We start from the raw sequence: 20,383 nt of genomic DNA, 5'->3' as shown, positions 1-20,383 counted from the left end.
GATTATCAATGCTACTTGCTCACTGTTGGACACCAGTGCCTCTTCTGACAACCGTGCGATAAATGCGGAAAATAGTAGAAATACTGGAATTTGTGGCAGAGAGAGAAGCGGTGTCTCCACCATTTCAGGCAGCTTCTCTATTTGCTCCTTGCAGCCTCCGGCATCCTCGGGTGTTTGACCCATCTGCTGACCGGACATCCTTCGGGGTCATGACCTGCACCATGTGCCCAATAGCATCAGCTTCATTGAAAAAGATGATGCACGCCTTCTTACTACGTGCCATCTCAAACAGCTCCCGAACCATGCTGGCGCCCTCTCCTGCGTAGTTTGCCTGTATTTTCCATTCTACTCTTATGGGTTATACACCTGTTTCTGAACAAGCTCAGAGCCAATGACACGGATAAAAGTGGCGTCTGTTCGGTTTGCTACAGCCCGACGTCACCTACGCCGATGTCGGAGGCTGCACGGAGAAGATAGAGAAGCTGCCTGAAATGGTGGAGACACCGCTTCTCTCTCTGCCACAAATTCCAGTATTTCTACTATTTCCCGCATTTATCGCACGGTTGTCAGAAGAGGCACTGGTGTCCAACAGTGAGCAAGTAGCATTGATAATGACGATTGGGCCAGGTGGCCCATATCAGATCCAGATACCACTACCTCCCAAGATCGATGCCTCTGTCACCATGATGCAAGTTGGGGAAAAGCCCGACGTTACCTACTCCGACGTCGGAGGCTGCACGGAGCAGATAGAGAAGCTGCCTGAAATGGTGGAGACGCCGCTTCTCTCTCTACAACGTTTTGTGAAGCTGGGTATCGACCCTCCCAAAGGCGTCTTGCTTTTTGGACCGCCTATAGGCCACATGCAGGGGCCGTCGGCCGCCTACCCCATTTGCCACCGGCATTCATGGGTAGGACAGAGGCCGCCCAGGAACGTCCTGGAGTAGGACTCAGAAGGCATCAGGAAAATGACAAGCTGCTTTACCGGCATTATCCTGACTTTGCCGAGATGAACCTACTTTTTTGGTATTTTCGGCTCTTTACTAGAGAATATTTGGCTAGAAAACCACATCAGTGGCATTGAAGGTGCAAATCTCATTACGAAGAGTGAGCTACGAGCCTTTCAACCCGATTTGGACCCTCAAATGTAGCGGAATTGTGGTTTCAATTTTGGGAAAGTGGGTTCACTCTGGTAAAGTCAGGAAAGTGCGGTTAATACACGTGTCAAAATCCTGATGAGAGGCACTGGTGTCCAACAGTGACTACAGTTTGAATCACATCCATGAATTTGTGCCTCGTCGGCCCCAGGGGCTCTCGCCAGGGCCATGACTGTGGAAGTGCACGCCCGCAACGCAAACCCAGATAGGGGCTATTCAGGCAGACACCGCCACCACGGCCAGGCGGCCACCCAAAGGCCGAATTTCGCTAGGGCTGAGGGTGGTGGTAATCCAACTGGCATCAACCCTCTCTTCCTGCTAGCAACCGTCTGCACCATTTATCATATCCCCTCCCAATGTCTGCCCTCGATTTCACGAAGACAGTGGCAAGATACATGAAACGCCTGTGGACGGCAGGAGATGCGTGGGAATGGGTGCCAGCGCCCACCGATATCCCGACAGCGCTAGTCGCTGACATTCAACGCGCCATTAAAATCATGCAGCAGGCCGATAAATGTCAAGGTAGAGTAGCATTGACATATACGATACATATGCTAACCAATGTATAGTGACCTTACACGATGACATCACGCGGCAAACTAGAATGATCAAGACGGGTAGCAGAGGTCGACAGCCTGAGGAAGAGGCGCTCATAGAAGGCGACCAAATCCGCCTCACTTTTCCACCTGGCCTCTGCCCATTCCACTCACTTGAAGCTGACCGATTGACAGGGCGCCTCTTGGCAACTCGTCCGTTCAAGCTTGTGGATGCCAAGGGGCGCGTGCTGCTATGGTATCTACCGGATCTTGTATTGTTGGACAGACAGGACGCCATGTTTGACGCCCTGCTTCCAGTCGCCCATGTCATGAGCACCACCATAAAGCAGAACGACCATAAGGACCAGCGAAACTCCAGTCTGCTTTACCGGGCTGCGTCATTATGTCATCGAGCCACTCCTGGATGCATGAACGTTTCTCCCGCATGGCAAATGCTGGGTCACGAGGTAAGCGCCGCCAACGCCATTGAGTAACTTGGATCGCCAATCAATATCCGTAGACTGAAGATTATCCACCTGCCAAGTCTGCCAACTGGACAAACAACGCGGAGGTTGGACTGTGGGTGGAGGCCTCGAAGAATACGTTCGCGCTCATGTCTAGTATCTTGAGTATCGTGAACCCCGCCCAGTACCGGCAGGGTTTACGGTGTATGCGACGCCTGGGCCGCAAGGAGGCAGTAAAGGACAGCGTGGGAATGTGGGGATCTGTTTTTAACGCAGTCACGGTCCTTGCTAATCGGGAGAGCTTGTTCCATCGGGATGGGAGTGGCCGCTTCGAGTGGTTTGATATGCTTGCTACCTATGGCAGGTACACCGACGGCCAGTTGTCCCTCCCTGCAGCCGGTCTGGACCTGCACTACCGACCCGGTACAGTTGTTCCATTTTGCGGCAATGTCCTCAGGCACGGTGTGCCACACTGTAATGGAGAGCGTATTTGTTTAGCTTATTACATGCGGCACAAGCTACACGTCCAGACCAAGACTGGACCAACAGACTGGGCATATTCGAGCGATACATAGTTTACTGTCCCTCTAGATAGCCTTCAATGCAGGCAGCACCATGGGGCTGGAATGTTAATGAATGATGGGATGTGTACATGGACGCCGACCTTGGCTATAATCGGAGCCCCCTATGTTCGACTTGCACCTACCTTGTCACGCCAATGCTCATGTCGAGTATTTGCTCTGCATCGGTAGCCGTACAGTGAAAAACCATCTTTCGATGATATGAGTTCTTGAATCCATACTCATACTTGTTCTCAAGTCAGGAGGTACCCTAACCCCTGCCGGCGCCATGGCGCCCAGGCCGCTGACAAAGAATCGGAATATATACCTTTCACACCTCGCACTGGAAATGTCTTCGAGTTAGCCGCCATAGCTATTCCTTGTGCCTCTATGCATAATAATCACATTGTGAACGAGGTATTGTAAACCTTTTATTAGAGTCTTGTATAGTGCAACATAGAATGAATGTCGCCCAAGTGGTGAAGGCGCCCAAGATGACATCTCAAGGATACGCAGGACAGAAATACACATCCTAATCGGGAAAAACGAAGGGCGCAACACTGCATCCGAAATAGAACGGCAACAGTACTAGTATCTCACAATTAATGTATCCGGTGTGAACTATGTCTAGAATTACGTACTTTTGTCAGTTTATTGACCTGACCGGCTGGCAACACTTGCCTTGCCGAAGATTTTCCCATCTGCCAAGTGACCTCCAAATCGCCGCTTTTTGGCGGGTGGGAAAATCCGAAACGGGCAAGTGTTGCCAGTCGGTCAGACAAATGACCTTGGAACTAGTTCCAAAAAAGGCAGCTCCGGCGCCGCGTCATCCCGTCTGGTAAGGAGTCAGGCCCTGGGCGCCCCATGGATTTGGGGGCATGATTGTCAACGGTTCGATGCTGTGCTTCCACAGAATAGGGAAGTTATTTGTGTTTATGCTTGGAAGTGTTCCTTCGCAATGAGGAAACGTTGTTAAATACGTGCAGATGGATGATTGCATGGGGAAAGCCTGATATAAATGCTGGATGCCAACATTATTGCGTAGCTAATGGATATCGCCATTAATACTGCATGTGCTACGTCGCACACATACATGAAGTACGATCTATCGCGATCAGGGCGCCCAAACTGAGTGCGCCCACTTATGGACGTATGTGGAGGTGGGCGCCTATTGTGACTTCGTGCCCTGGGATATCACCTTGAATTATTTTTTGCACTCTAAAGAGGGTGTGGACCACAACCCATGACGTGAAAAATGTGCCAGCTGTGGTAGGAATGCCACAAAGATTAGATGAGTGCTTGAGTGCATTCTCCTTGGGTAGCATACATCAGCGGGGGCGCCCAGACCTCGTGCGTGGCATTATTTCACGCACATAAGTCATAGTTACCCGATTGATCATTCGGTAGATAATGCGCTGTACAGGGCCATAATGAGGGGTTTCGAATACATCGTTCATATCGGAATTGCATTGCACAGAGGCGCAACGAGAAGTAATGGATGTTGATTTAGAGACGACTTCCATGCCCCACTCAATACGTAGTGCGAGATGTCAAAGGTGTCTGTTCTGACGCCTTATTAGCGGCCTGGGCATCAGGGTGCCCGCTGACATGAGCATAAGTAGAGCCTAAGAGTGAATTCAACCCAGATGGGCACCCGACGGTCTGGGCGCAGCGGAGGGTCAGGACGCGCGGCGGCGTCGGCGTAGCGGACGTCAACCCACACCCGTACGGTGTCGATGGGGCGGGCCTCTTGTACTGTTTCCATTTGAACTTACACGCATTTGCGTCCTATACAGTATATATGCATATATGCATACCGGCCTGGTGCCCAACAGTCACTAGTCAAGTGCGCCAACAACGGACGAGGTACGGTGCCAAATATAGGGGCAAAATGTGGTTGTTCCCACGGAGTGTCATTTTGGGCGCCTGGAGTTGGGCGCCTTGAGGGACTCCCTCAAGGCGCCTCGATATCCCTCCGGTCATGTCATCGCCTCAGTGAACTCTGTGGCATACTTTCACGGTCAGGTGCTGGGAGGCGTCTTCTATGTCTACGTCAAGCATTGTGATGGCAAGAGACTCAGACCCCACGCCAGGCACGTTTGACTGTTTTGGACACATTACACAATCGTCACCATTTTCTGCTTTTGCTGCCAAGCATCTCATCATCAACGCATGTAAGCGCACTCAGACGGGCCTCGCTAATGGTTTGTTTTCAGTCCCTCCCCCTCCTTAATACCCACTGTCTGTCCCTCAAACAGTTGCTGGCCAACATCAATGAGCATGCAGCTACCAGAAGCAGTGTAAGTGCAAAATAAGCCCGCTTGAGACATTGGGCAGTATCATTGACATTCTGCTCTCTCAACATGCACTACTATTGTACATTTCAGCCGCTGTATGTGGTTCTATAAGCGTAGTGAATATCTCAATGCTAACCATGCGAGCGTCTGCTGACAGCCGTTCCTGAGCTTTTGTGGGTGGGTCAACCTTGCTCTACGACGTTTGTATCATCATGATTCAGCAACAGCTCCAGGTCTACGACTACGTATTGACGCTGGATGATGATCGATGAGGTGCGACAAGTCATGAAACAGAGAGCGTCCACGTGCTAATGCCCCCTGTGACCAACAGGTCGAATATTAGCGCAAACAATGGCAAATGGAGCCTTGCCTCTCCCCTTTTCTTGTTGCACTGGATACCCCTCTCGGGTTCATTGGCAGGCATTGACTTCGCATGTGCGTCTTCCATTCCACGATGCTATGTAGAGTATTCTGATACGCCAAGTGGTAGACGTTGCTGGCGCTTTCGAGAGCATACATACGGTACGTTGTTATGTCATTGGTTGTGAGTCACATTCATGTGTTACTCCCTAGTGTACATTCTTTGTCCATTTGTATATGGGTCTGTGACATGATTTCTGTTCGCCATATACTGTAGTGGTTCTGATATCATCAATGAGAAGCACTTATCGTCATTGCGACGTCATCTGCCGAAGGTAAGACTGGCGCTATTGTATGAATGCTCATTGTCACCTTCGGTAGGGCTTTTACTTGTCCGAATGTTGGCAATGTGGAGTGTGAGACAAGCCTTGGTTCGCATGCTCATATCTTTCTTTACAGTTAGTTCTGTCCACAGAGGTTGGTCAATATATATCTAATTCGTTTTAGGCCATTTGGGGAATAATTACGGCGACAATCATAGTCACCGAGCTCCATGTCTGTGAGGATTGCCGTAAAATTCCGTCGGCGTGACATCCCAATCCACCTTGTCCCCAGCTGCTGATATATATCATAAGGAGGTCTCTGACTGCGGAGCGCAATGGACGACAGCTCATACGCAGAACGATGATGGGATAGGTACCATCAGCACATTCAGGATACAAAGTTTGGGGGATAGGTGGTAGAGCAGGACGCGACGCGACGGGGCCGATCCTTAGGATATCAATGCCAGGCTGAATTGGGATCATCAATGTTCAACGCAGAAGTAGTAGACTGCGATTTGCAAACAAATGCATAACAGAAAATGCATTTTCCCGCTTTTGTCACTTGCTAGTTCTTCCAAGCGTGTGCAAAGCTCCCAATGCTTGCGGGCGGCCACATTGCTGCCTGCTGAAACATTGGGACGACGCCGCGTGGTCAGTAGCTGCCCTCTGAATGACACGCTGCATATGATGTACTGAACCTAACGCGATACTCTGGGTACAGGTCTGGCTGATATTTCTGACAGGAGGTCGCAACAGTGTTGGCAGGAGGCCTAAAGTTTGGTCCGTGTCATCGCTAAGGCTTCCTGCTGGATTTCGGTTCTATTATCCTTGTCGAGTCAGTAGCTTGCGTAGCTAATGAAAATTGCCATTAATACTGCATGTGCTACGTCGCACACATAAATGAAGTACGATCTATCGCGATCAGGGCGCCCAAAGTGAGGGCGCCCACCGAAGAGGACGTGGGGACTTTAGGATCTTCGGCGGGAGACATTCGGTGGGATTTATTACGTAATCGAAAATCAAAAGCTTTTGATAAAGTCGCGCCGCGTTCACCGCCACTGAGCGCTCAGCCGTACTCCAAGTCCGAGATGAGCAGCATAGTCGCCACAAATAGTTATTATTGGTCTGAGAGCCAACCGTCTATGGCGTCATAATTCTAGCCGCCAAGATTCTATGTACGAGATGGGCCAGGTCATCAGCCACAGATGGGTTTATCTGTCATGATAGCGTTGCATTGGCCAATAAGCCACCATACTCGGAAAAGCAAGAATAAAAAGAAAAGACGCACTAAAAGTGAAGGAGGTGCTCCACCCGAACGTTGGCGGCACCTCCTTTCTTGAGTTTCTTGGCGATTAAACATGTCAGGCCTTCGAGGGAGAGCTTCTTGCCGGCCTCCATCGAGTTGACATTCTGCGAAACTGTAAGCCAATAAGAAAGAATGAGAAAAAGGAAAATCTTACCATAGCACGCAGACGGTTTTGAGCTGTCGATGCTGCAACGGCAGCCTCTGCCACCATGGCAGTGTCACCGGGTGACGTGTTGATGACACTCTCAAAGCCATACGCGTTTGTGTCGGTCCTCACACGACTCTGAGGGAGACTCAGCACGGAGTATGAAGAAAAGTCAACGAAGACGTACCACGATTGCTGCTGACAGCTCCATGTACTCCATACGACCCGGAGATGTAATGAGATCTTGACCGAGTTTTCGCAGAGCTCGCTGTGGGACGTTAGAGGGGATCGTGTCATGCGGCCAACAAACAAAAAAACACCTTTTGCTCCTTGGTGAGCTGATAAGCGGAATCCAAGCGTTCGTTTAAATGTGCCAAGGTGCGCTGGAGAGACTCGAAGTCGACGATCCGGGTGACGTTGATGACGTTGTTCAAGACTTGATACACGAGCGTGATCAGCCAGATGTAGAGATGCAGGCCTTCGTAACCGAGATCATTGCGAATCTAATCCAAATCAGTCAAATAAGCTGCTGAGATCGTAAAGCCTCACCCTTAGAATGAAAGGCATGGAGTGCCATAGACAGAGGGAAAGAAACGCAGAACAGCACAGAGGGCGAAGTGCGAGGGGAGAACGACGGTACAAGTGCTCCCAGAAAGAATACAATCAAGCAAATTGAGGGAGAGACGGCAAGAGCAGCGATGGTCCACCAAGGGGCGACGAGCAATGGCGACGAGGGAGTGGTGATGGTCAAAAAGAAAGACCGTGAGAAGCCGCGGGCTGCCTTGATATGGGGAATTGCGATGTGTGGCGGTTATCGCGGATCCCTGGGCGGCTATCTCGGGAGATCCGAAATAGCCGCCCATACGCCGCCCGCGCATCGCAATTCCCCATATCAAGGTGGCGCGCGGCTTCTCACGGTCTTTCTTTTCGACCATCTCACTCCCATCCCGCTCAACGCCCCACTCGCCGTCCTCAGCTGGGAGCTCCCGTTGATCAGGCCCAGGGCTAGCATGTGGCTATACCTAGTTGCCATTCCCCATATGTTGGTTGCCGGCAACTTCCCACGGTCTCTCTTTTCGACCATCTCACTCCCATCCGTTGCACGCCTCGCTTTTGATAAGATCCGAACTGAGACCACGGACCGACAAGCGGGCCGGCAAAACCGTGCACAGCCACTGAGGCCACAGCGCCGAGTCGGCGTGAGCGACCATTTCCCGGGCGATGACGTGGATTCTCGGCTACGGCGCGGTATTCGCGATCACGTGCGGAGTTGTGGCAACCGCAGGAAGACGAGGCGCCTTGCCCTTGCGCCCAGTTCTCTCCGCTCTCCCTCCTCCACCCCTCTCCATTGCCTCGCTCCCCCACAACTCGCCCTCTCATGGAACCCTTGGGAAGCATTACCATCGCCAGGCTGCCCCGATGGGCGCGCGATCTGGGTCTTGAGTACCCGAGTACCCCACGCGCCGCCCAAATCTTCGTCGACGCCCTCAACTTACGTCTCGCCGACATCATCCGTCATTGGGAGCACAGCGATGGGTATCTGAAGGCGGTGAAAACGGAGGTGGTGAGCACTTCCAATATATCTGCGTCGCTCACAGCCAACATCCTTCAGGCACAATCCATGCCCGCGTTGACGTCTATCAGCATGCATATGACCCGGTCGCCCTCCACCTTCGTCGTTGTCATCCCCCCCTACGTTGACTGGCTGCCTCGCGCGGCTACTCCCGGCGGCCTCGCTTCCCTCGCCCTCGCTCCCTCCGCACTCTCCAGGGCGGCTGATGCCTGGGCGCCCGTCGACACCCGTTGGGATGGTGATCGCCAGATGGGCGGTTACCGCTGGTGGCGTAGCGATTGGAATGAGAAGGATTCGTCTGACGCGTCTATGTCGACGCATAGGTGCGTCCATCCGCTTCTATTCCCTGAGATCGCCGGGCACTGATTGTGCGTAGCCACGGTACAAGGACTGAGGAGGATTCGTCTGATGTGTCTATGCCGACGCATAGGTGCGTCCACCCGCTTCTACTCCCTGAGATCGCCGGGCACTGATTGTGCGTAGCTACGGTACGAGGCTGGCTTCGAGGGCCGCCACTCGCGGTGAGCTCAGCAACGCAGACGCAGGTGTCAGGACCCGAAAGCGCGCTAACACTGGGTAAGTGGCTTGTTATTCCGTACTCGTGAACCCCTTTGATACCCATGACAGCGCCGATAAACCCGAGGCGTCCAAACGTCCTCGCACGACAAAGGTGAGTCACGGTCCCGATCACTGCGTATTGTTTGAGCGGCTGACGTCCGAATATTTAAAGGGACCTTCAGCATCCTCTCGGGGAGGTAAAGCAAGCAGGGGACGAGGGCGGCCCGCGAACAAAGCGCCCACCAAGGTAAGTACATCGCACGTTTCCATAATTGAGGCACGCTCACATTACTGGCGATGCCATCCGACGTGGTGATAGAGCCCCCGCAAAAAACCTCGCCTTGGCCCGCGCTCCACCATGGACCCTCCCTGCAAAAGATGCTCCGAAGCCCATGTCGAATGTGTAGCGCCGCACCTGCAGACGTGTGATCGGTGTTACGGAATGAGCAAGAAGTGCGAGGGCATCCCGAAGAAGAAGGGGCCGACTCGGTTCCCGGCACAACAAGTCAACGCGTCGGCCAGTTCCTCCCGCCAGCAACACGCTGAGGACCGAGCTTCGCTTGGCGAGACACTAGGTCGAAGTCACCCGGACGACGACGAGAGCGCCGATCGCGGGGTCGACGAGGCGTCTAACTCGTCCGCTGATAGCGAGGGCGCCATCGATGGCGGGACGAGTGAGGGCGATGAAGGTAAGCCCGGCAATCGTTGCAACATGGAGTAGCTAATCGACCTCAACCGTCAGATTTTACTAACTTCAACTCACTCCTGACGAAGTTAGTCATTGCCTCTCGCAATAGGCTTCCTAGGGGCGAGTGATAGCGATCACGTAGATAGATACCTTGAATATCAATATTAGTGCTGTGTCATCAGCGTGAAAAATGGCGCCCAAAATGACGCTCCACTTTATGTTGCCCTCATGTCCTGTAGTGCAATCTTCCGATCCTACCGACCCCGCAACTTAAGTCTGTCTACAACCTGCTATGTAAGCATACGGACATGGTGTCCAACATTCAGCAACAGACATGAATCTGAGCCGAATATAGGGGCAACATATGATCGACCCCATGGTCCAGCCCATGTCATCTTGGGCGCCTTGAGTCCTTGGTCTTGACGGTTGCTATTTCTCAATCAGATGCCCTAATAAGCTCTACGGTTGTTGGGTAGATGTTGTGTTCTAACTTTCCAGGCACGGTCTGGGACGATATATATCACTGTGAAAAGGGATGAACCTGATTTTCGGGTGACGAAGTCACGTACATAACTTGTAGTTGTGGTATACATATCCTCTGATAATCATATAATGTTCACATAAAAGTCATTTCACTGGAGTGACACAAAATCAGGTGGGATCTTTACAATTCAAGGTACTAATTCAGGTTTTCCTACCTGATATTTTGCGAGCAAATCGCGACAATCCCACTGATTCATTGAACTCTACTTGATATTCATACTCATTACAGTGGCTATCATGGGCGCATACAGATCAAATGCACTGAAACTAACATTCTATTGGCATGATAACTAGGTGCTATGCGAAGAACCGACACCTGATCCGGTCGGTTTTGACCGCAGGTTTCGGGGGAATAGGACGTTACCGCCCTCATCGTCGTGTGCGCCCGCTGGTCGCCATACGGCAAGAACTCGCGCTCGTCACGGCGACGATGACTGCGTCCATCACGTTCAGCACGTCTGTCGTGTTCGCCGCATCCGTCGCGCTCATCATGCTCTTCGTGTGAGTGGTACCCAGTGCAAGCGTTGCACCTGTCTCGTTCACTGACTTCATCGTGTTCATCGCCTACTGGTGATGACGGCCACTCTGTGTATCCTTCATCTTGTCATTTTTGCGCGACATAGAGGAGATGGAGATGAAAAAATGGGAGTCGCAGCTTACCAAGGCTTATGTCTTTGTTACACCTTAATGACGTCGTTGTCGCTTGTTTTGCCAAGTGTGAAGCAACAAGGCGGCTACACTGTCGCATCACATCAGAGCAACAAGCTATGTCAGTTGTGCCGTGTCAGACCAGATGGAAATAACATACCTATTGCCTGATTCCACCAGTCTTGGGGCGGCGGGCGAAACTTTGCCGGGTCGCGGTATAACCTGAGGTGGCATCTATGGCAACATATGCCTGCACATATGGGGCGTACCTGCGGGCGGGCACCACTCAAGGCGAGGCAACATGCGTCGGGCGAGGTAGAACAAAGTAATGAATGGCGAGGCGTTGATGGAGGGCAGTGATCCATGATGTAGATGGGAGCGCGTCACCTATAATCAGATCAGGCAGACATGGGCACCCGGCGGGACACAGGACCTAGCAGGACGATACTTGCGAGCGAAACCACACCCAGTACATCTATTGCGTCCATGTTCAATCCTACTCCTTCTCCACCGCTGCCGGCTTTCACATGCCCACGCTCACAGTGTCGGCTCCTTTGATGGGCTCGCCGGTGCCCTCGCCCGTGTGCGCGGGAACGGGGACGGAGACTGCTGCTTGTACGCCTGCGCGACCTCGCCCGAGTGAGCACCGTGGGTGGCTGCGCACGATCCACCTTCCCCTGGCGCGATGATTACGGTGTTTGTGCCTGCAACATTGAAGAGGGGCAAGGAGCGACAAGGTGGTGGAGTTAGAAAAGAGAGAGACAAGGGAGCGTTTGTGTGCACTCATGAGCGAGAGGATAGTAATCTTGAGGCGAAAGCGGTGGGTTAGCAAAGTCGCATAATTGTGGTTGGGCGATGTGCAAGCGGGAGAGCGGGGAGAAATGTACAGGTGCAGGTGGGGACTTATTGTGAAGGAACGACTATCTTCCTTTTTACTATAAACGGCTGCCTAGGGGAGACTAGGATTTATAGAATCGAGTGGCAGCGATGCACTTGCACGTATCGGAGTTTGAATATTCCTCGATTTGGAAAGGTTACGTAACTTGCTCCAAATAACGTCTTGGGATTGTTCAGCCATATCTCGCGAACTGCTGGGTCGTATCACTCGAAATTACCGGCGCTCGACTCGCCTCGCCGACCCCTAGGTGAATAGATAGCTGTTACTTCACTATGAAGAGATCTCAAACTTTGTACTTCAGGGGCTACTTATTCTTGGATGCTGTCTGACATCATTTGCTCATCTCTCGTCAACGTACGCGTGTGGGCTGTCTAAATGTGATGGAGCTTGTAGATAATATAGTTTAAAATGAAATGTGTCCTGAAAATGTTGTGAAATTTTTATATAACTTGGGATATTACAATTGAACTCAAGTAACAGGTACCTGATTTCCTGTTTCATATGCTGTAACATAACTTCTCAACTTAGGTGAAAAGTACATGATTTCTCGTTTCATGTAGTGCAACATGACTCAAATTTCAGGTACAAATCACTTTATTCTATCTAGTCAGGCTTTATGTGCATAAATCTCATGTTGATCTACTTTCACAGTGGCGCGCGCGCGCGCGACGTCCTGTATATGCAAAGATGTAGATCTCCTGGGCGCTCAATCGAACATTTATGAGCCCCGCGAAGGCCTGTTTTACTAACGTCGTATTCAGGAACCCCGAATAATTCATTCCATGACAGCTCATTACTCGCAACACTGGCGATTACCTCCCTAACATCTATAAACTACCGTATTTCTCGAGTGTGGTTCCCTGTCCACCTAGCTGGAATATTTTCTTAGCACGCTCTAGTCTCACATTCCACCCTTTTATGTATATGGCTCGAGCTTGGAACCTTCCATAAGAGTTTCAATCAGACCGCGACGCTCACGGGTGTCACAGCGCCCAAGCTGAAGGTGACCATTGCTACCCGTGGACAAGTCGCTGAAATGCCTAACTGCTTTCTAATGCGTTTCTGCGGCCGCTACTAGTCAGTCTCACATTGCGCATCTTACACTGCGTTATACTCAGAGTACAATGTATAAATGGCAGCGATCTGGGTAACTAACGCCGTTGGCGCAGTCACGGTGGGTAGAGCGCCCAGTATGGCACGGGCATCACTCTGGGAACCCTAATATTGCACAAGACCCCACAAGCTCACAGCATGATGCACAATATGCGGAGGCTAACAACAATCCACTGCAGGTACAAGGACCCAACAAAGGTATCAAGGTACTTACCCATCTTGAGCTTGAACATTAACATGTAGAGTTATTGTTTCATCCGTGGCGCTAAGCGGGGGCCTGTTCAGACTAGATGAGTCGGTCACATTGCGGCGCCATTCTAACACATGCCCGCCAACCAAAGTTGCAGAATCTACCTGCTTCGCCGCTTACTCTATAGGGCGTAGGTTTGTATGCTTAACTTCACCGGGGGACCCTATCGATTTGGGGTCCATCGACGGAACGGAGATGTAGGAATAGGATATTGACAATAGTAACCCCCAGTGAGAATCAACTGCACTCCGTGTACGTGCGTTGTGTAGATATATAAAGCATCGGTAGAAGTTGGACGAAACAATTTAGTGTATTGAGGCGACTGGCTCGACCATAATACTCAAATCCATTCAACATAACACAGATTACCATGTGACGTTGCCTTCTTGATCTCAACCAATAGTCAAGTCCGAAGGAGGCGGGCGCTTTACCAACTGGCTTTGGAAAGTAGTCGTTACCATGTCTCGGACGCGCTTAGCTAGGCTTCTGCTGCATGGCATAGGCGGTATGTCCACACTGCTTTCCTATGTCGGCACCAGCCCTTGCATCCCAGATGTTTCCTTTGTGGTTGAACGACGTCGGTACTCATTGCATCTCATGCCGAAGTAAAGTGATCTCCTCTTCCGCGCGATCGGTGTTGCACTGAGTCTTTATCCAATGCAAACGTGAAATTAATTAAAATTTAGTAAGAGGGGCATTTGAGAGTAGCTTGACACGCATATTCGAGTTTGGCGACTAGTTATGTTCTGCAACACCAGCGCCTCTTCGATCTTCATTACCCGTATCTTCAAAGACACAGGGCTTGGCGCTGTGCATGTTTTGACATTTTGACATGACGAAAGCTGAGCCAAGGCTATCTCCGTTTAGCTAGATGGTCCACTAATCTGTCATCGACATTCCTGTCAAGATAATAAGTCAGCACTTTAGTGCTTGCAATAGGCTATCACCTGCTTCCTTCCTTTCTCCCCCTCCCCCTCCTTCCCCAATCACGTCCCCATTGCTTTTGTGATAAACTCGCATTTTCTGATCAAACACTCACTAACTACATTGCGAGGCCGCAGTCAAAGCGGGCCGTTTTTGACCATCGACTCATCCATCCGAGCTGGCGCCCAATGATAGGGAACAGTCGCCCATCTCCTGCGTGAGCGATAGCGACCCTCCTGCAGGTTACAGGCCCGACAGCTACTGAAGCCCTGCTTGCCCGCCCGATAACTCAGATTTTGAGTCGGCCGATCGACAGTATGCCGGCCTCATTTCACCAATCACATCCACCACCACCGTCACCACCACCACAGCCTCCTGTGCTCTTCCGCCCGGGCGGCGTCTCCCACGAGCGTGCCTTCTGTGCCAGTGCCAGACCCCCACCGACCCCTGTTCGTGTCCAAAGACAGGCGAACACTGCATACATAACCACATTCGCTTCTAGCGACGGCTACGAACCGTCTATCACGCTCACCATTTGTAGTTGCAATTACTCAGTAAGTTTCTGTCATCGCAATTTTAGATTCCATTTTGCACTTCTCGCTCGCTGGATCGCTCTACTCGATGTGTCCATGCCCTTCCACGTTGCTTCAGCTCATATCGCTAGCTATTGACCATCATGATGATCCACATCCATATAAATAATGTTTCTCAATTTGCAACTTTACTGGGGTCACATTCGGGCGCGTGTTGTTGTATCAAATAAGTACAAGTTGAGAACGTTTTGCGGAGAATGCCTTTGGTGATAGATCCTTGCCCAACGTCGCCTTCCGTGAAAAGCATCCATATTAATGCAGGTACGGAACCACGCTCCGGCGCCTATCTTATGGTTTACATCAACATTACATTGTTGATATGTCACATCGATGTGTCATGGGAGATACAGCATTGTTCCCCGTCCACCGTAAGATGAGAAGGCGAGAAAACTGACTGGCATTGATTTCATAAAATACAACTATCCAATAAAGGAAACCAAAATGTGAAAGCCGGAGCGTCGCGAGGGCCACAGTTAACAAAGTAACTTGCGGAGCTAACTTGCAACCGCCAAAAATAACTTGAAGTAACTTGCAAGTAACTTTTGGCGGGCCAAGTTAGATCCGCAAGTTAGCTCCGTGTTTTGCGGGCGACAGCTAACTTTTGCTAACTTCTGCTAACTTTCGTTGCATCTCCCCTTCAAACTTGGTGTATTTTTATGTTACAGACATCTGCGGGTACGGAATCGTGTATTTACATAATTTAGGGCGTCTCAAAAGCCATAAAGCACAAGTGTGAGACTCACATGCACTTTTTTGGTCAAGTTGACTACAAGTTAGCTGCAAGTTACTTTCGCGGGCGACACGTTGAACTTGTGAGCAAAGTTAACAGTGAGATGGCGACTTCCTGCTTGTGGCGTGATGGTTTGCATGATTTGCACGGCAGCTGTCACCGAAATGCTGCGATGTCACTGACAGATGACAGCGCTTGTGCGGATATTATTTAAATTAATTGGTTTTGAACCGTCATTATGTATGCGATATAGAAATAAAACATTGCTTGCTATCTACATCGCATAACTCAGAATAACCACTCTTTGAGAGGATGATTGATTGATGGAATGCCTTGAAGAGCATTTGAGCTAAGTCACTGCATTTTTAACCGCTTATTCTTGGATGACATGTTTAAAGTTTAAATTTGCAAAATTACTCCAAGCATAAGGTAGACAAGGCAACATTAGCAAGCGAGCTTGATAGACCTCCTGCAGAATAATGGTGCCATTTCAAGTGTAAAAGTGCCTAAGTATTATTCAATAAACTACTATGAGAGGATAAAGTGAAAAATAACTTGGTACAAGTTACAAGTTAGATTGTCGACGCGTGGGAACAAGTTAGTCAAGTTAACTGGTCTGACTTGGCGGGCAAAAGTAACTTGGCGCACTCTCGTAGCGAGGCGCGACTTGTCGCCTATGCATCTTTCACTACCTGCGTATCTCCAGGTTCACCCAAACACTAAGTATCAAGATCTTAGATTCTATTTAAGATTGGGATCATATGCTCCAGAAAAATTGTAGACCGCTGTTTTCACACACGTCCCACACAGATTGTATGTACTTACCCCTACAATTGTATTCTGCTCACATGTACGCCATAAAGGGGAACGGAGCACTGAACAGAGGATAGCTACTGAAGTTGAAGTGCGAGAGACGCGGGTCAGGGTTCTCACCATTTCTCGCGGATTCGACGCCACCGTTCGGCGTTCGGCACAGTCTCGCGCGCGGCATCCCGTCGCGTGTCGTGTCCCTATTCTCCTGCCTGCTTACATAAGCCACTTCGTCAGTGTAGGGTCGCGCGCCGTCCAGTCGTGGGATCTGTCTCCGATCGATCACGCGACTATGCCACACCGATCGCGCATCGCGTCGATCACGCCGACCTTGATGCCGACTCCGACATCTAGGCTAAGGTATTCCGCGCCTCCGTAAAACTGGGTGAGAAAGAAGTGCGACAGAGCCCGAGGTGACAACCCGGGTAGTCGAGACGCGGCGATGGAATCCGCCAATCACGTATAAGCGCTTAAGCTTTGTCTCGAGCCATATATGGATTTCAGCCAATCAAAAGCTCGCATTTCGGTGGGGAAAGACCGTCCTCTAATTATATGTATTTCTATGCCAGAAGACTCGAAACATAATCGTTCCTTACAAGCCGGAAAGGTCCTTATCAGAATCCCCTTTTCAACAAATACCATGACCTTAGTCGCCCCCCTAATTAGACGTACTGTATATATTGTTTACCTACCACTACTGCCGAGCCGCTACTTAGGCTACGTCCTCAGCGCTTATTTGATTTTCCTCATCCTCCTCTAATTTTATGTAGAATGTAGAATGTAGAAATTTCAGGGATGCTCAGAAGCGACTGCCAAGCGTGGCAACTTCGGACGCTTCACACAACCTCGGTCGGTTACAAAAGCGGCTCTGGGTCTCTTCCGACCGATGGCACATTATGCGCTAGCATATTTACTGTCTGCCACGTTACCATAGCGCCTGAGACTTGAAGTATAAAGTCGTGCCGCTATATGGCGTCTACTGGTCACCTCTCCTTCTGTCCGCTTATCATGGCCCCTCGTCAGTCCGTCGATTCCTCTTCGTCTTCGTACACCATGACGCTGGTCGACGACGGTATCATCTCCAACTACCTTGTTCGCTGGAAGGCCGCTCATGACACGCGTGACAAGGCTGCACAACGGCGTATTGTCACTGATGCGACAAAGTCTATTGTATCTGACATGAACAAGGAACTTTCCGCTGATGACATGCAAGGAATTGAAAATGTAAGCTATCTTTATTCGACTCCCCCCACTTGCTTTAATGGCTCATGTCCAGATTGTGTTGGCCACTCTGAGGGCCTGGGCCACTAAGAAGGACAACGGTAACAACCCGTGGAACGCATACAAAGTCATTGACCATGAGTACCACGACGAAATCGTAGCTGAGATCAACGAGCACTGGATCAGCAGCAATCCAGACGGTAGTTCTCCGAGTGCTGGGACTGATCATTGGCTAGGGCTTTGGGGACAAGCTCGTGGCATTGTAGCGCAGCGCCTGAAGGAGGCGGGTGAATGGGACACCCTAGTTGTTACTGCTGCCCGGTGGAACGCTCTGGGCGCTCCATCACTACTACAGTCAAAGCGAGTACCCGCTTTGTCTCTTGAGTATAGATATCTAATTCTGTCTTAGGAATTTTGATACAAAGTGGGCCCCTGAGCTTACCGGCACAATGAACTTTTGGTTGCGTTACTTTGGTCTTACGTTCTCAGGAGTGTTCGCTCATAAGGATAAGCATGGCATTGTTACCTGCGGATTGTAAGAGCCTTTCTTATCTTGGTATCCGCTTGATAGCTAAACCATGCAGGACTGACTCATTTGTCACCGGGGCGCCCACGTTCGCCGACTATCTAGGAGAAAAGAAGGTACAAAGTCTGTTGAAGGACTTTTCTGATTTTGTGGAGCAGGGGAAACGTGAGTTGATGACGCTTGTTCCCTGGCCGCTTCACTAACAATGCACTGCGTTGCGCGCAGGGAGCAGTGACGCAGACGAGGAAGATGGCGGCGGGTCATCGAGAAAGGGAAGTAGGCGTAAGCAGAAGCCGACGGTGAAACTCGCGCCTAATGGCTACCCTATCATACCCGACTGGGAAGGGACGAATGCCAAGACCGCCCACACCTATGTCCGGGAGGTCATGAAAGCCGCCCTCCAGTACGATTTGCCAATCAAAAAACAAAAGTCTACTGTCCCTTGGGGGGAGCTATCGACTACGCCAGATACTTTCATCTCATCAGAGTATCTACCAGGGCCAGGATGGGGCTCCTTCTTAGAGGCATCTCACATGTCTCAGGACTCCTGCTGGGAGCTCCTCAAGCTTTGGCGCTGCCGGCAAGTTGTCCTCGGGGTTGACGCTGCTTTTCGCTTTAGGCGTAGTGTCATAGAAGATAAGGGCGGCCAACCTGCTCGTCGGAAGTCTCTCCTCCTTCCTGCTCGTCGCCTCCCTGCTGGCTATGACATCAACAAAGTAGCTCAACAGGTCAGTCAGCCTTTTTCTTTTTTACCATTCTGGATGTATGTTACTAATTGCCTTTTTTAATCCCATAGTCTAGCAACAAACAGAAGCAGACTGCAGTGCCCCAGGCTGCTAGTTCTGCTGCTGCAAGACCTGGACACCCTTCTCCTTCAGTGCCAGCCCTGCCAACAACTAGTCGCAGCCCAGTTACTGCGGTGGCGCCTATTGCCTCTAACAAGAGCCAAACAGACGCAATGGTGACTCTTGGTAACACTACTAGGACCGCTGCAAGCCAGACCTCACCACCCCCTCGGCCATTGTTAAAATGGCGGCCAAAGGTGGCCAAACAGAATTTGGTTCTTTCCGACGGCGATGTTGAGACATCTACACATGATGTGGAATTCCAGCATTTTCACATACACTGCATGGGAGATCTTTGCTCTGACTATGAGAGCGCAGTCATTCAGGACGCAATTGACCAGTCTGATGAGCGACATTCCAATGTTACATCATCCACTACTAATCTGGTAAATTTTGTAATGTCCTGGGTGAGTCTTTTTGACTGATTAAAATGCAGGGGAAGCGGCGCAGGACCTCAGTGTCGTCCAGGCGTTATTCAGGCGCTGAGAGTAGCAACGATGAGGACCAGGCGCGCACACCACTGCAGCGCCGTCACCGCACTTCAAGTCCGCCTCCAGCAATTAGTCACTATGATTGTTCAGATATCGACTCAGTTGAAGCAGATGAGGAGATGGACGATGGCACGCGAGATTGATTGTCACGACCTGCACTAAGCTCAAATCATCTCGGAGGTTGGCGTGCATGAATGGAAGAGACGACGCCTCCATTCAAGATAACTAAATATTGCTTCATATATTTACGGTTTTTACTGCATACTACAGCTGCTTAATTATAACAATGTGATTAGCTCTCGTGCCTTTATTGGCCTGCCCGCTTTTGCGTTGATCCGTAAAAGTCGCTGTTCGTTTGCGAATAGGCCCTCGGTGAATCTTAGGTCAGTTCACCAATTTCAGGGTATGCAGGGGACGCCGACCGAGGAGGTCAGTAGCTAGGATGGCCGTTGGTGCCGAGAAGGTCGGGCCAGTGGACATCCGCTGACGATGGAGGAGGTCGAATCCGCGGATGGTTAGACATAAGTAAGATTTACTACAATATTAGTAGTGAAGACTTGTTAGTAGTCCAGTACCTGCTATAGTGTCGGCGTGCAGGTCGGCGTCCAAGTCGGCGTCCAAGTCGGCGTCCAAGTCGGCATCCAATTGCATTGTTTGATACTACTATTTTAGCTATTGTTACATTAGTCGCCTATGTAATGCAGCATCCAATTTTCAGCAGCACAATGAGCGGCATCAGATGAATGGCGGCGTCCCTGAGGAGGTCGGGTCAGCGGACTGGATCAGTGTACTGTAGCTACACTACGATATTCATTGGCAAGCAATCT

The 20,383-nt window shown here is 50.6% G+C and overlaps 5 protein-coding genes across 5 annotated transcripts; 4 read left to right on the top strand and 1 right to left on the bottom strand.

Annotated features, from left to right (window-relative positions):
* Positions 1-611: 611 nt before the first annotated feature.
* CONPUDRAFT_149411 (uncharacterized protein) lies at positions 612-944 on the top strand (the record flags this gene model as incomplete). The annotated part of the gene is made up of 1 exon (XM_007765693.1): positions 612-944. One exon carries the CDS (start codon positions 612-614, stop codon positions 942-944), a length of 333 nt encoding a protein of 110 aa, XP_007763883.1.
* Positions 945-2,270: 1,326 nt separating this feature from the next.
* CONPUDRAFT_46538 (uncharacterized protein) lies at positions 2,271-2,729 on the top strand (the record flags this gene model as incomplete). The annotated part of the gene is made up of 1 exon (XM_007764408.1): positions 2,271-2,729. A coding segment is annotated over one exon (459 nt), but the record flags the coding sequence as incomplete, so codon positions are not given.
* A 4,252-nt stretch (positions 2,730-6,981) lies between these two features.
* CONPUDRAFT_149409 (uncharacterized protein) lies at positions 6,982-7,712 on the bottom strand (the record flags this gene model as incomplete). The annotated part of the gene is made up of 5 exons (XM_007765692.1): positions 6,982-7,104; positions 7,155-7,283; positions 7,333-7,413; positions 7,466-7,648; positions 7,695-7,712. 5 exons carry the CDS (start codon positions 7,710-7,712, stop codon positions 6,982-6,984), a joined length of 534 nt encoding a protein of 177 aa, XP_007763882.1.
* A 1,054-nt stretch (positions 7,713-8,766) lies between these two features.
* Positions 8,767-10,238, top strand: CONPUDRAFT_69602 (uncharacterized protein; the record flags this gene model as incomplete). Its single annotated transcript, XM_007764528.1, has 7 exons — positions 8,767-9,041; positions 9,095-9,148; positions 9,202-9,294; positions 9,346-9,388; positions 9,449-9,523; positions 9,698-9,965; positions 10,204-10,238. 7 exons carry the CDS (start codon positions 8,767-8,769, stop codon positions 10,236-10,238), a joined length of 843 nt encoding a protein of 280 aa, XP_007762718.1.
* Positions 10,239-17,481: 7,243 nt separating this feature from the next.
* CONPUDRAFT_69601 (uncharacterized protein) lies at positions 17,482-19,699 on the top strand (the record flags this gene model as incomplete). The annotated part of the gene is made up of 7 exons (XM_007764527.1): positions 17,482-17,697; positions 17,750-18,078; positions 18,104-18,229; positions 18,279-18,385; positions 18,446-18,948; positions 19,017-19,472; positions 19,502-19,699. The coding sequence occupies 7 exons, from the start codon at positions 17,482-17,484 to the stop codon at positions 19,697-19,699; spliced, it is 1,935 nt and encodes a 644-aa protein (XP_007762717.1).
* Between the last annotated feature and the right edge of the window lie 684 nt (positions 19,700-20,383).

Source organism: Coniophora puteana, assembly GCF_000271625.1.
Source record: "Coniophora puteana RWD-64-598 SS2 unplaced genomic scaffold CONPUscaffold_1, whole genome shotgun sequence".
NCBI lineage: Eukaryota > Fungi > Basidiomycota > Agaricomycetes > Boletales > Coniophoraceae > Coniophora > Coniophora puteana.
The sequence above is the reverse complement of the archived record's forward strand: the minus strand, read 5'-3'. Positions and strand labels throughout refer to the sequence as shown.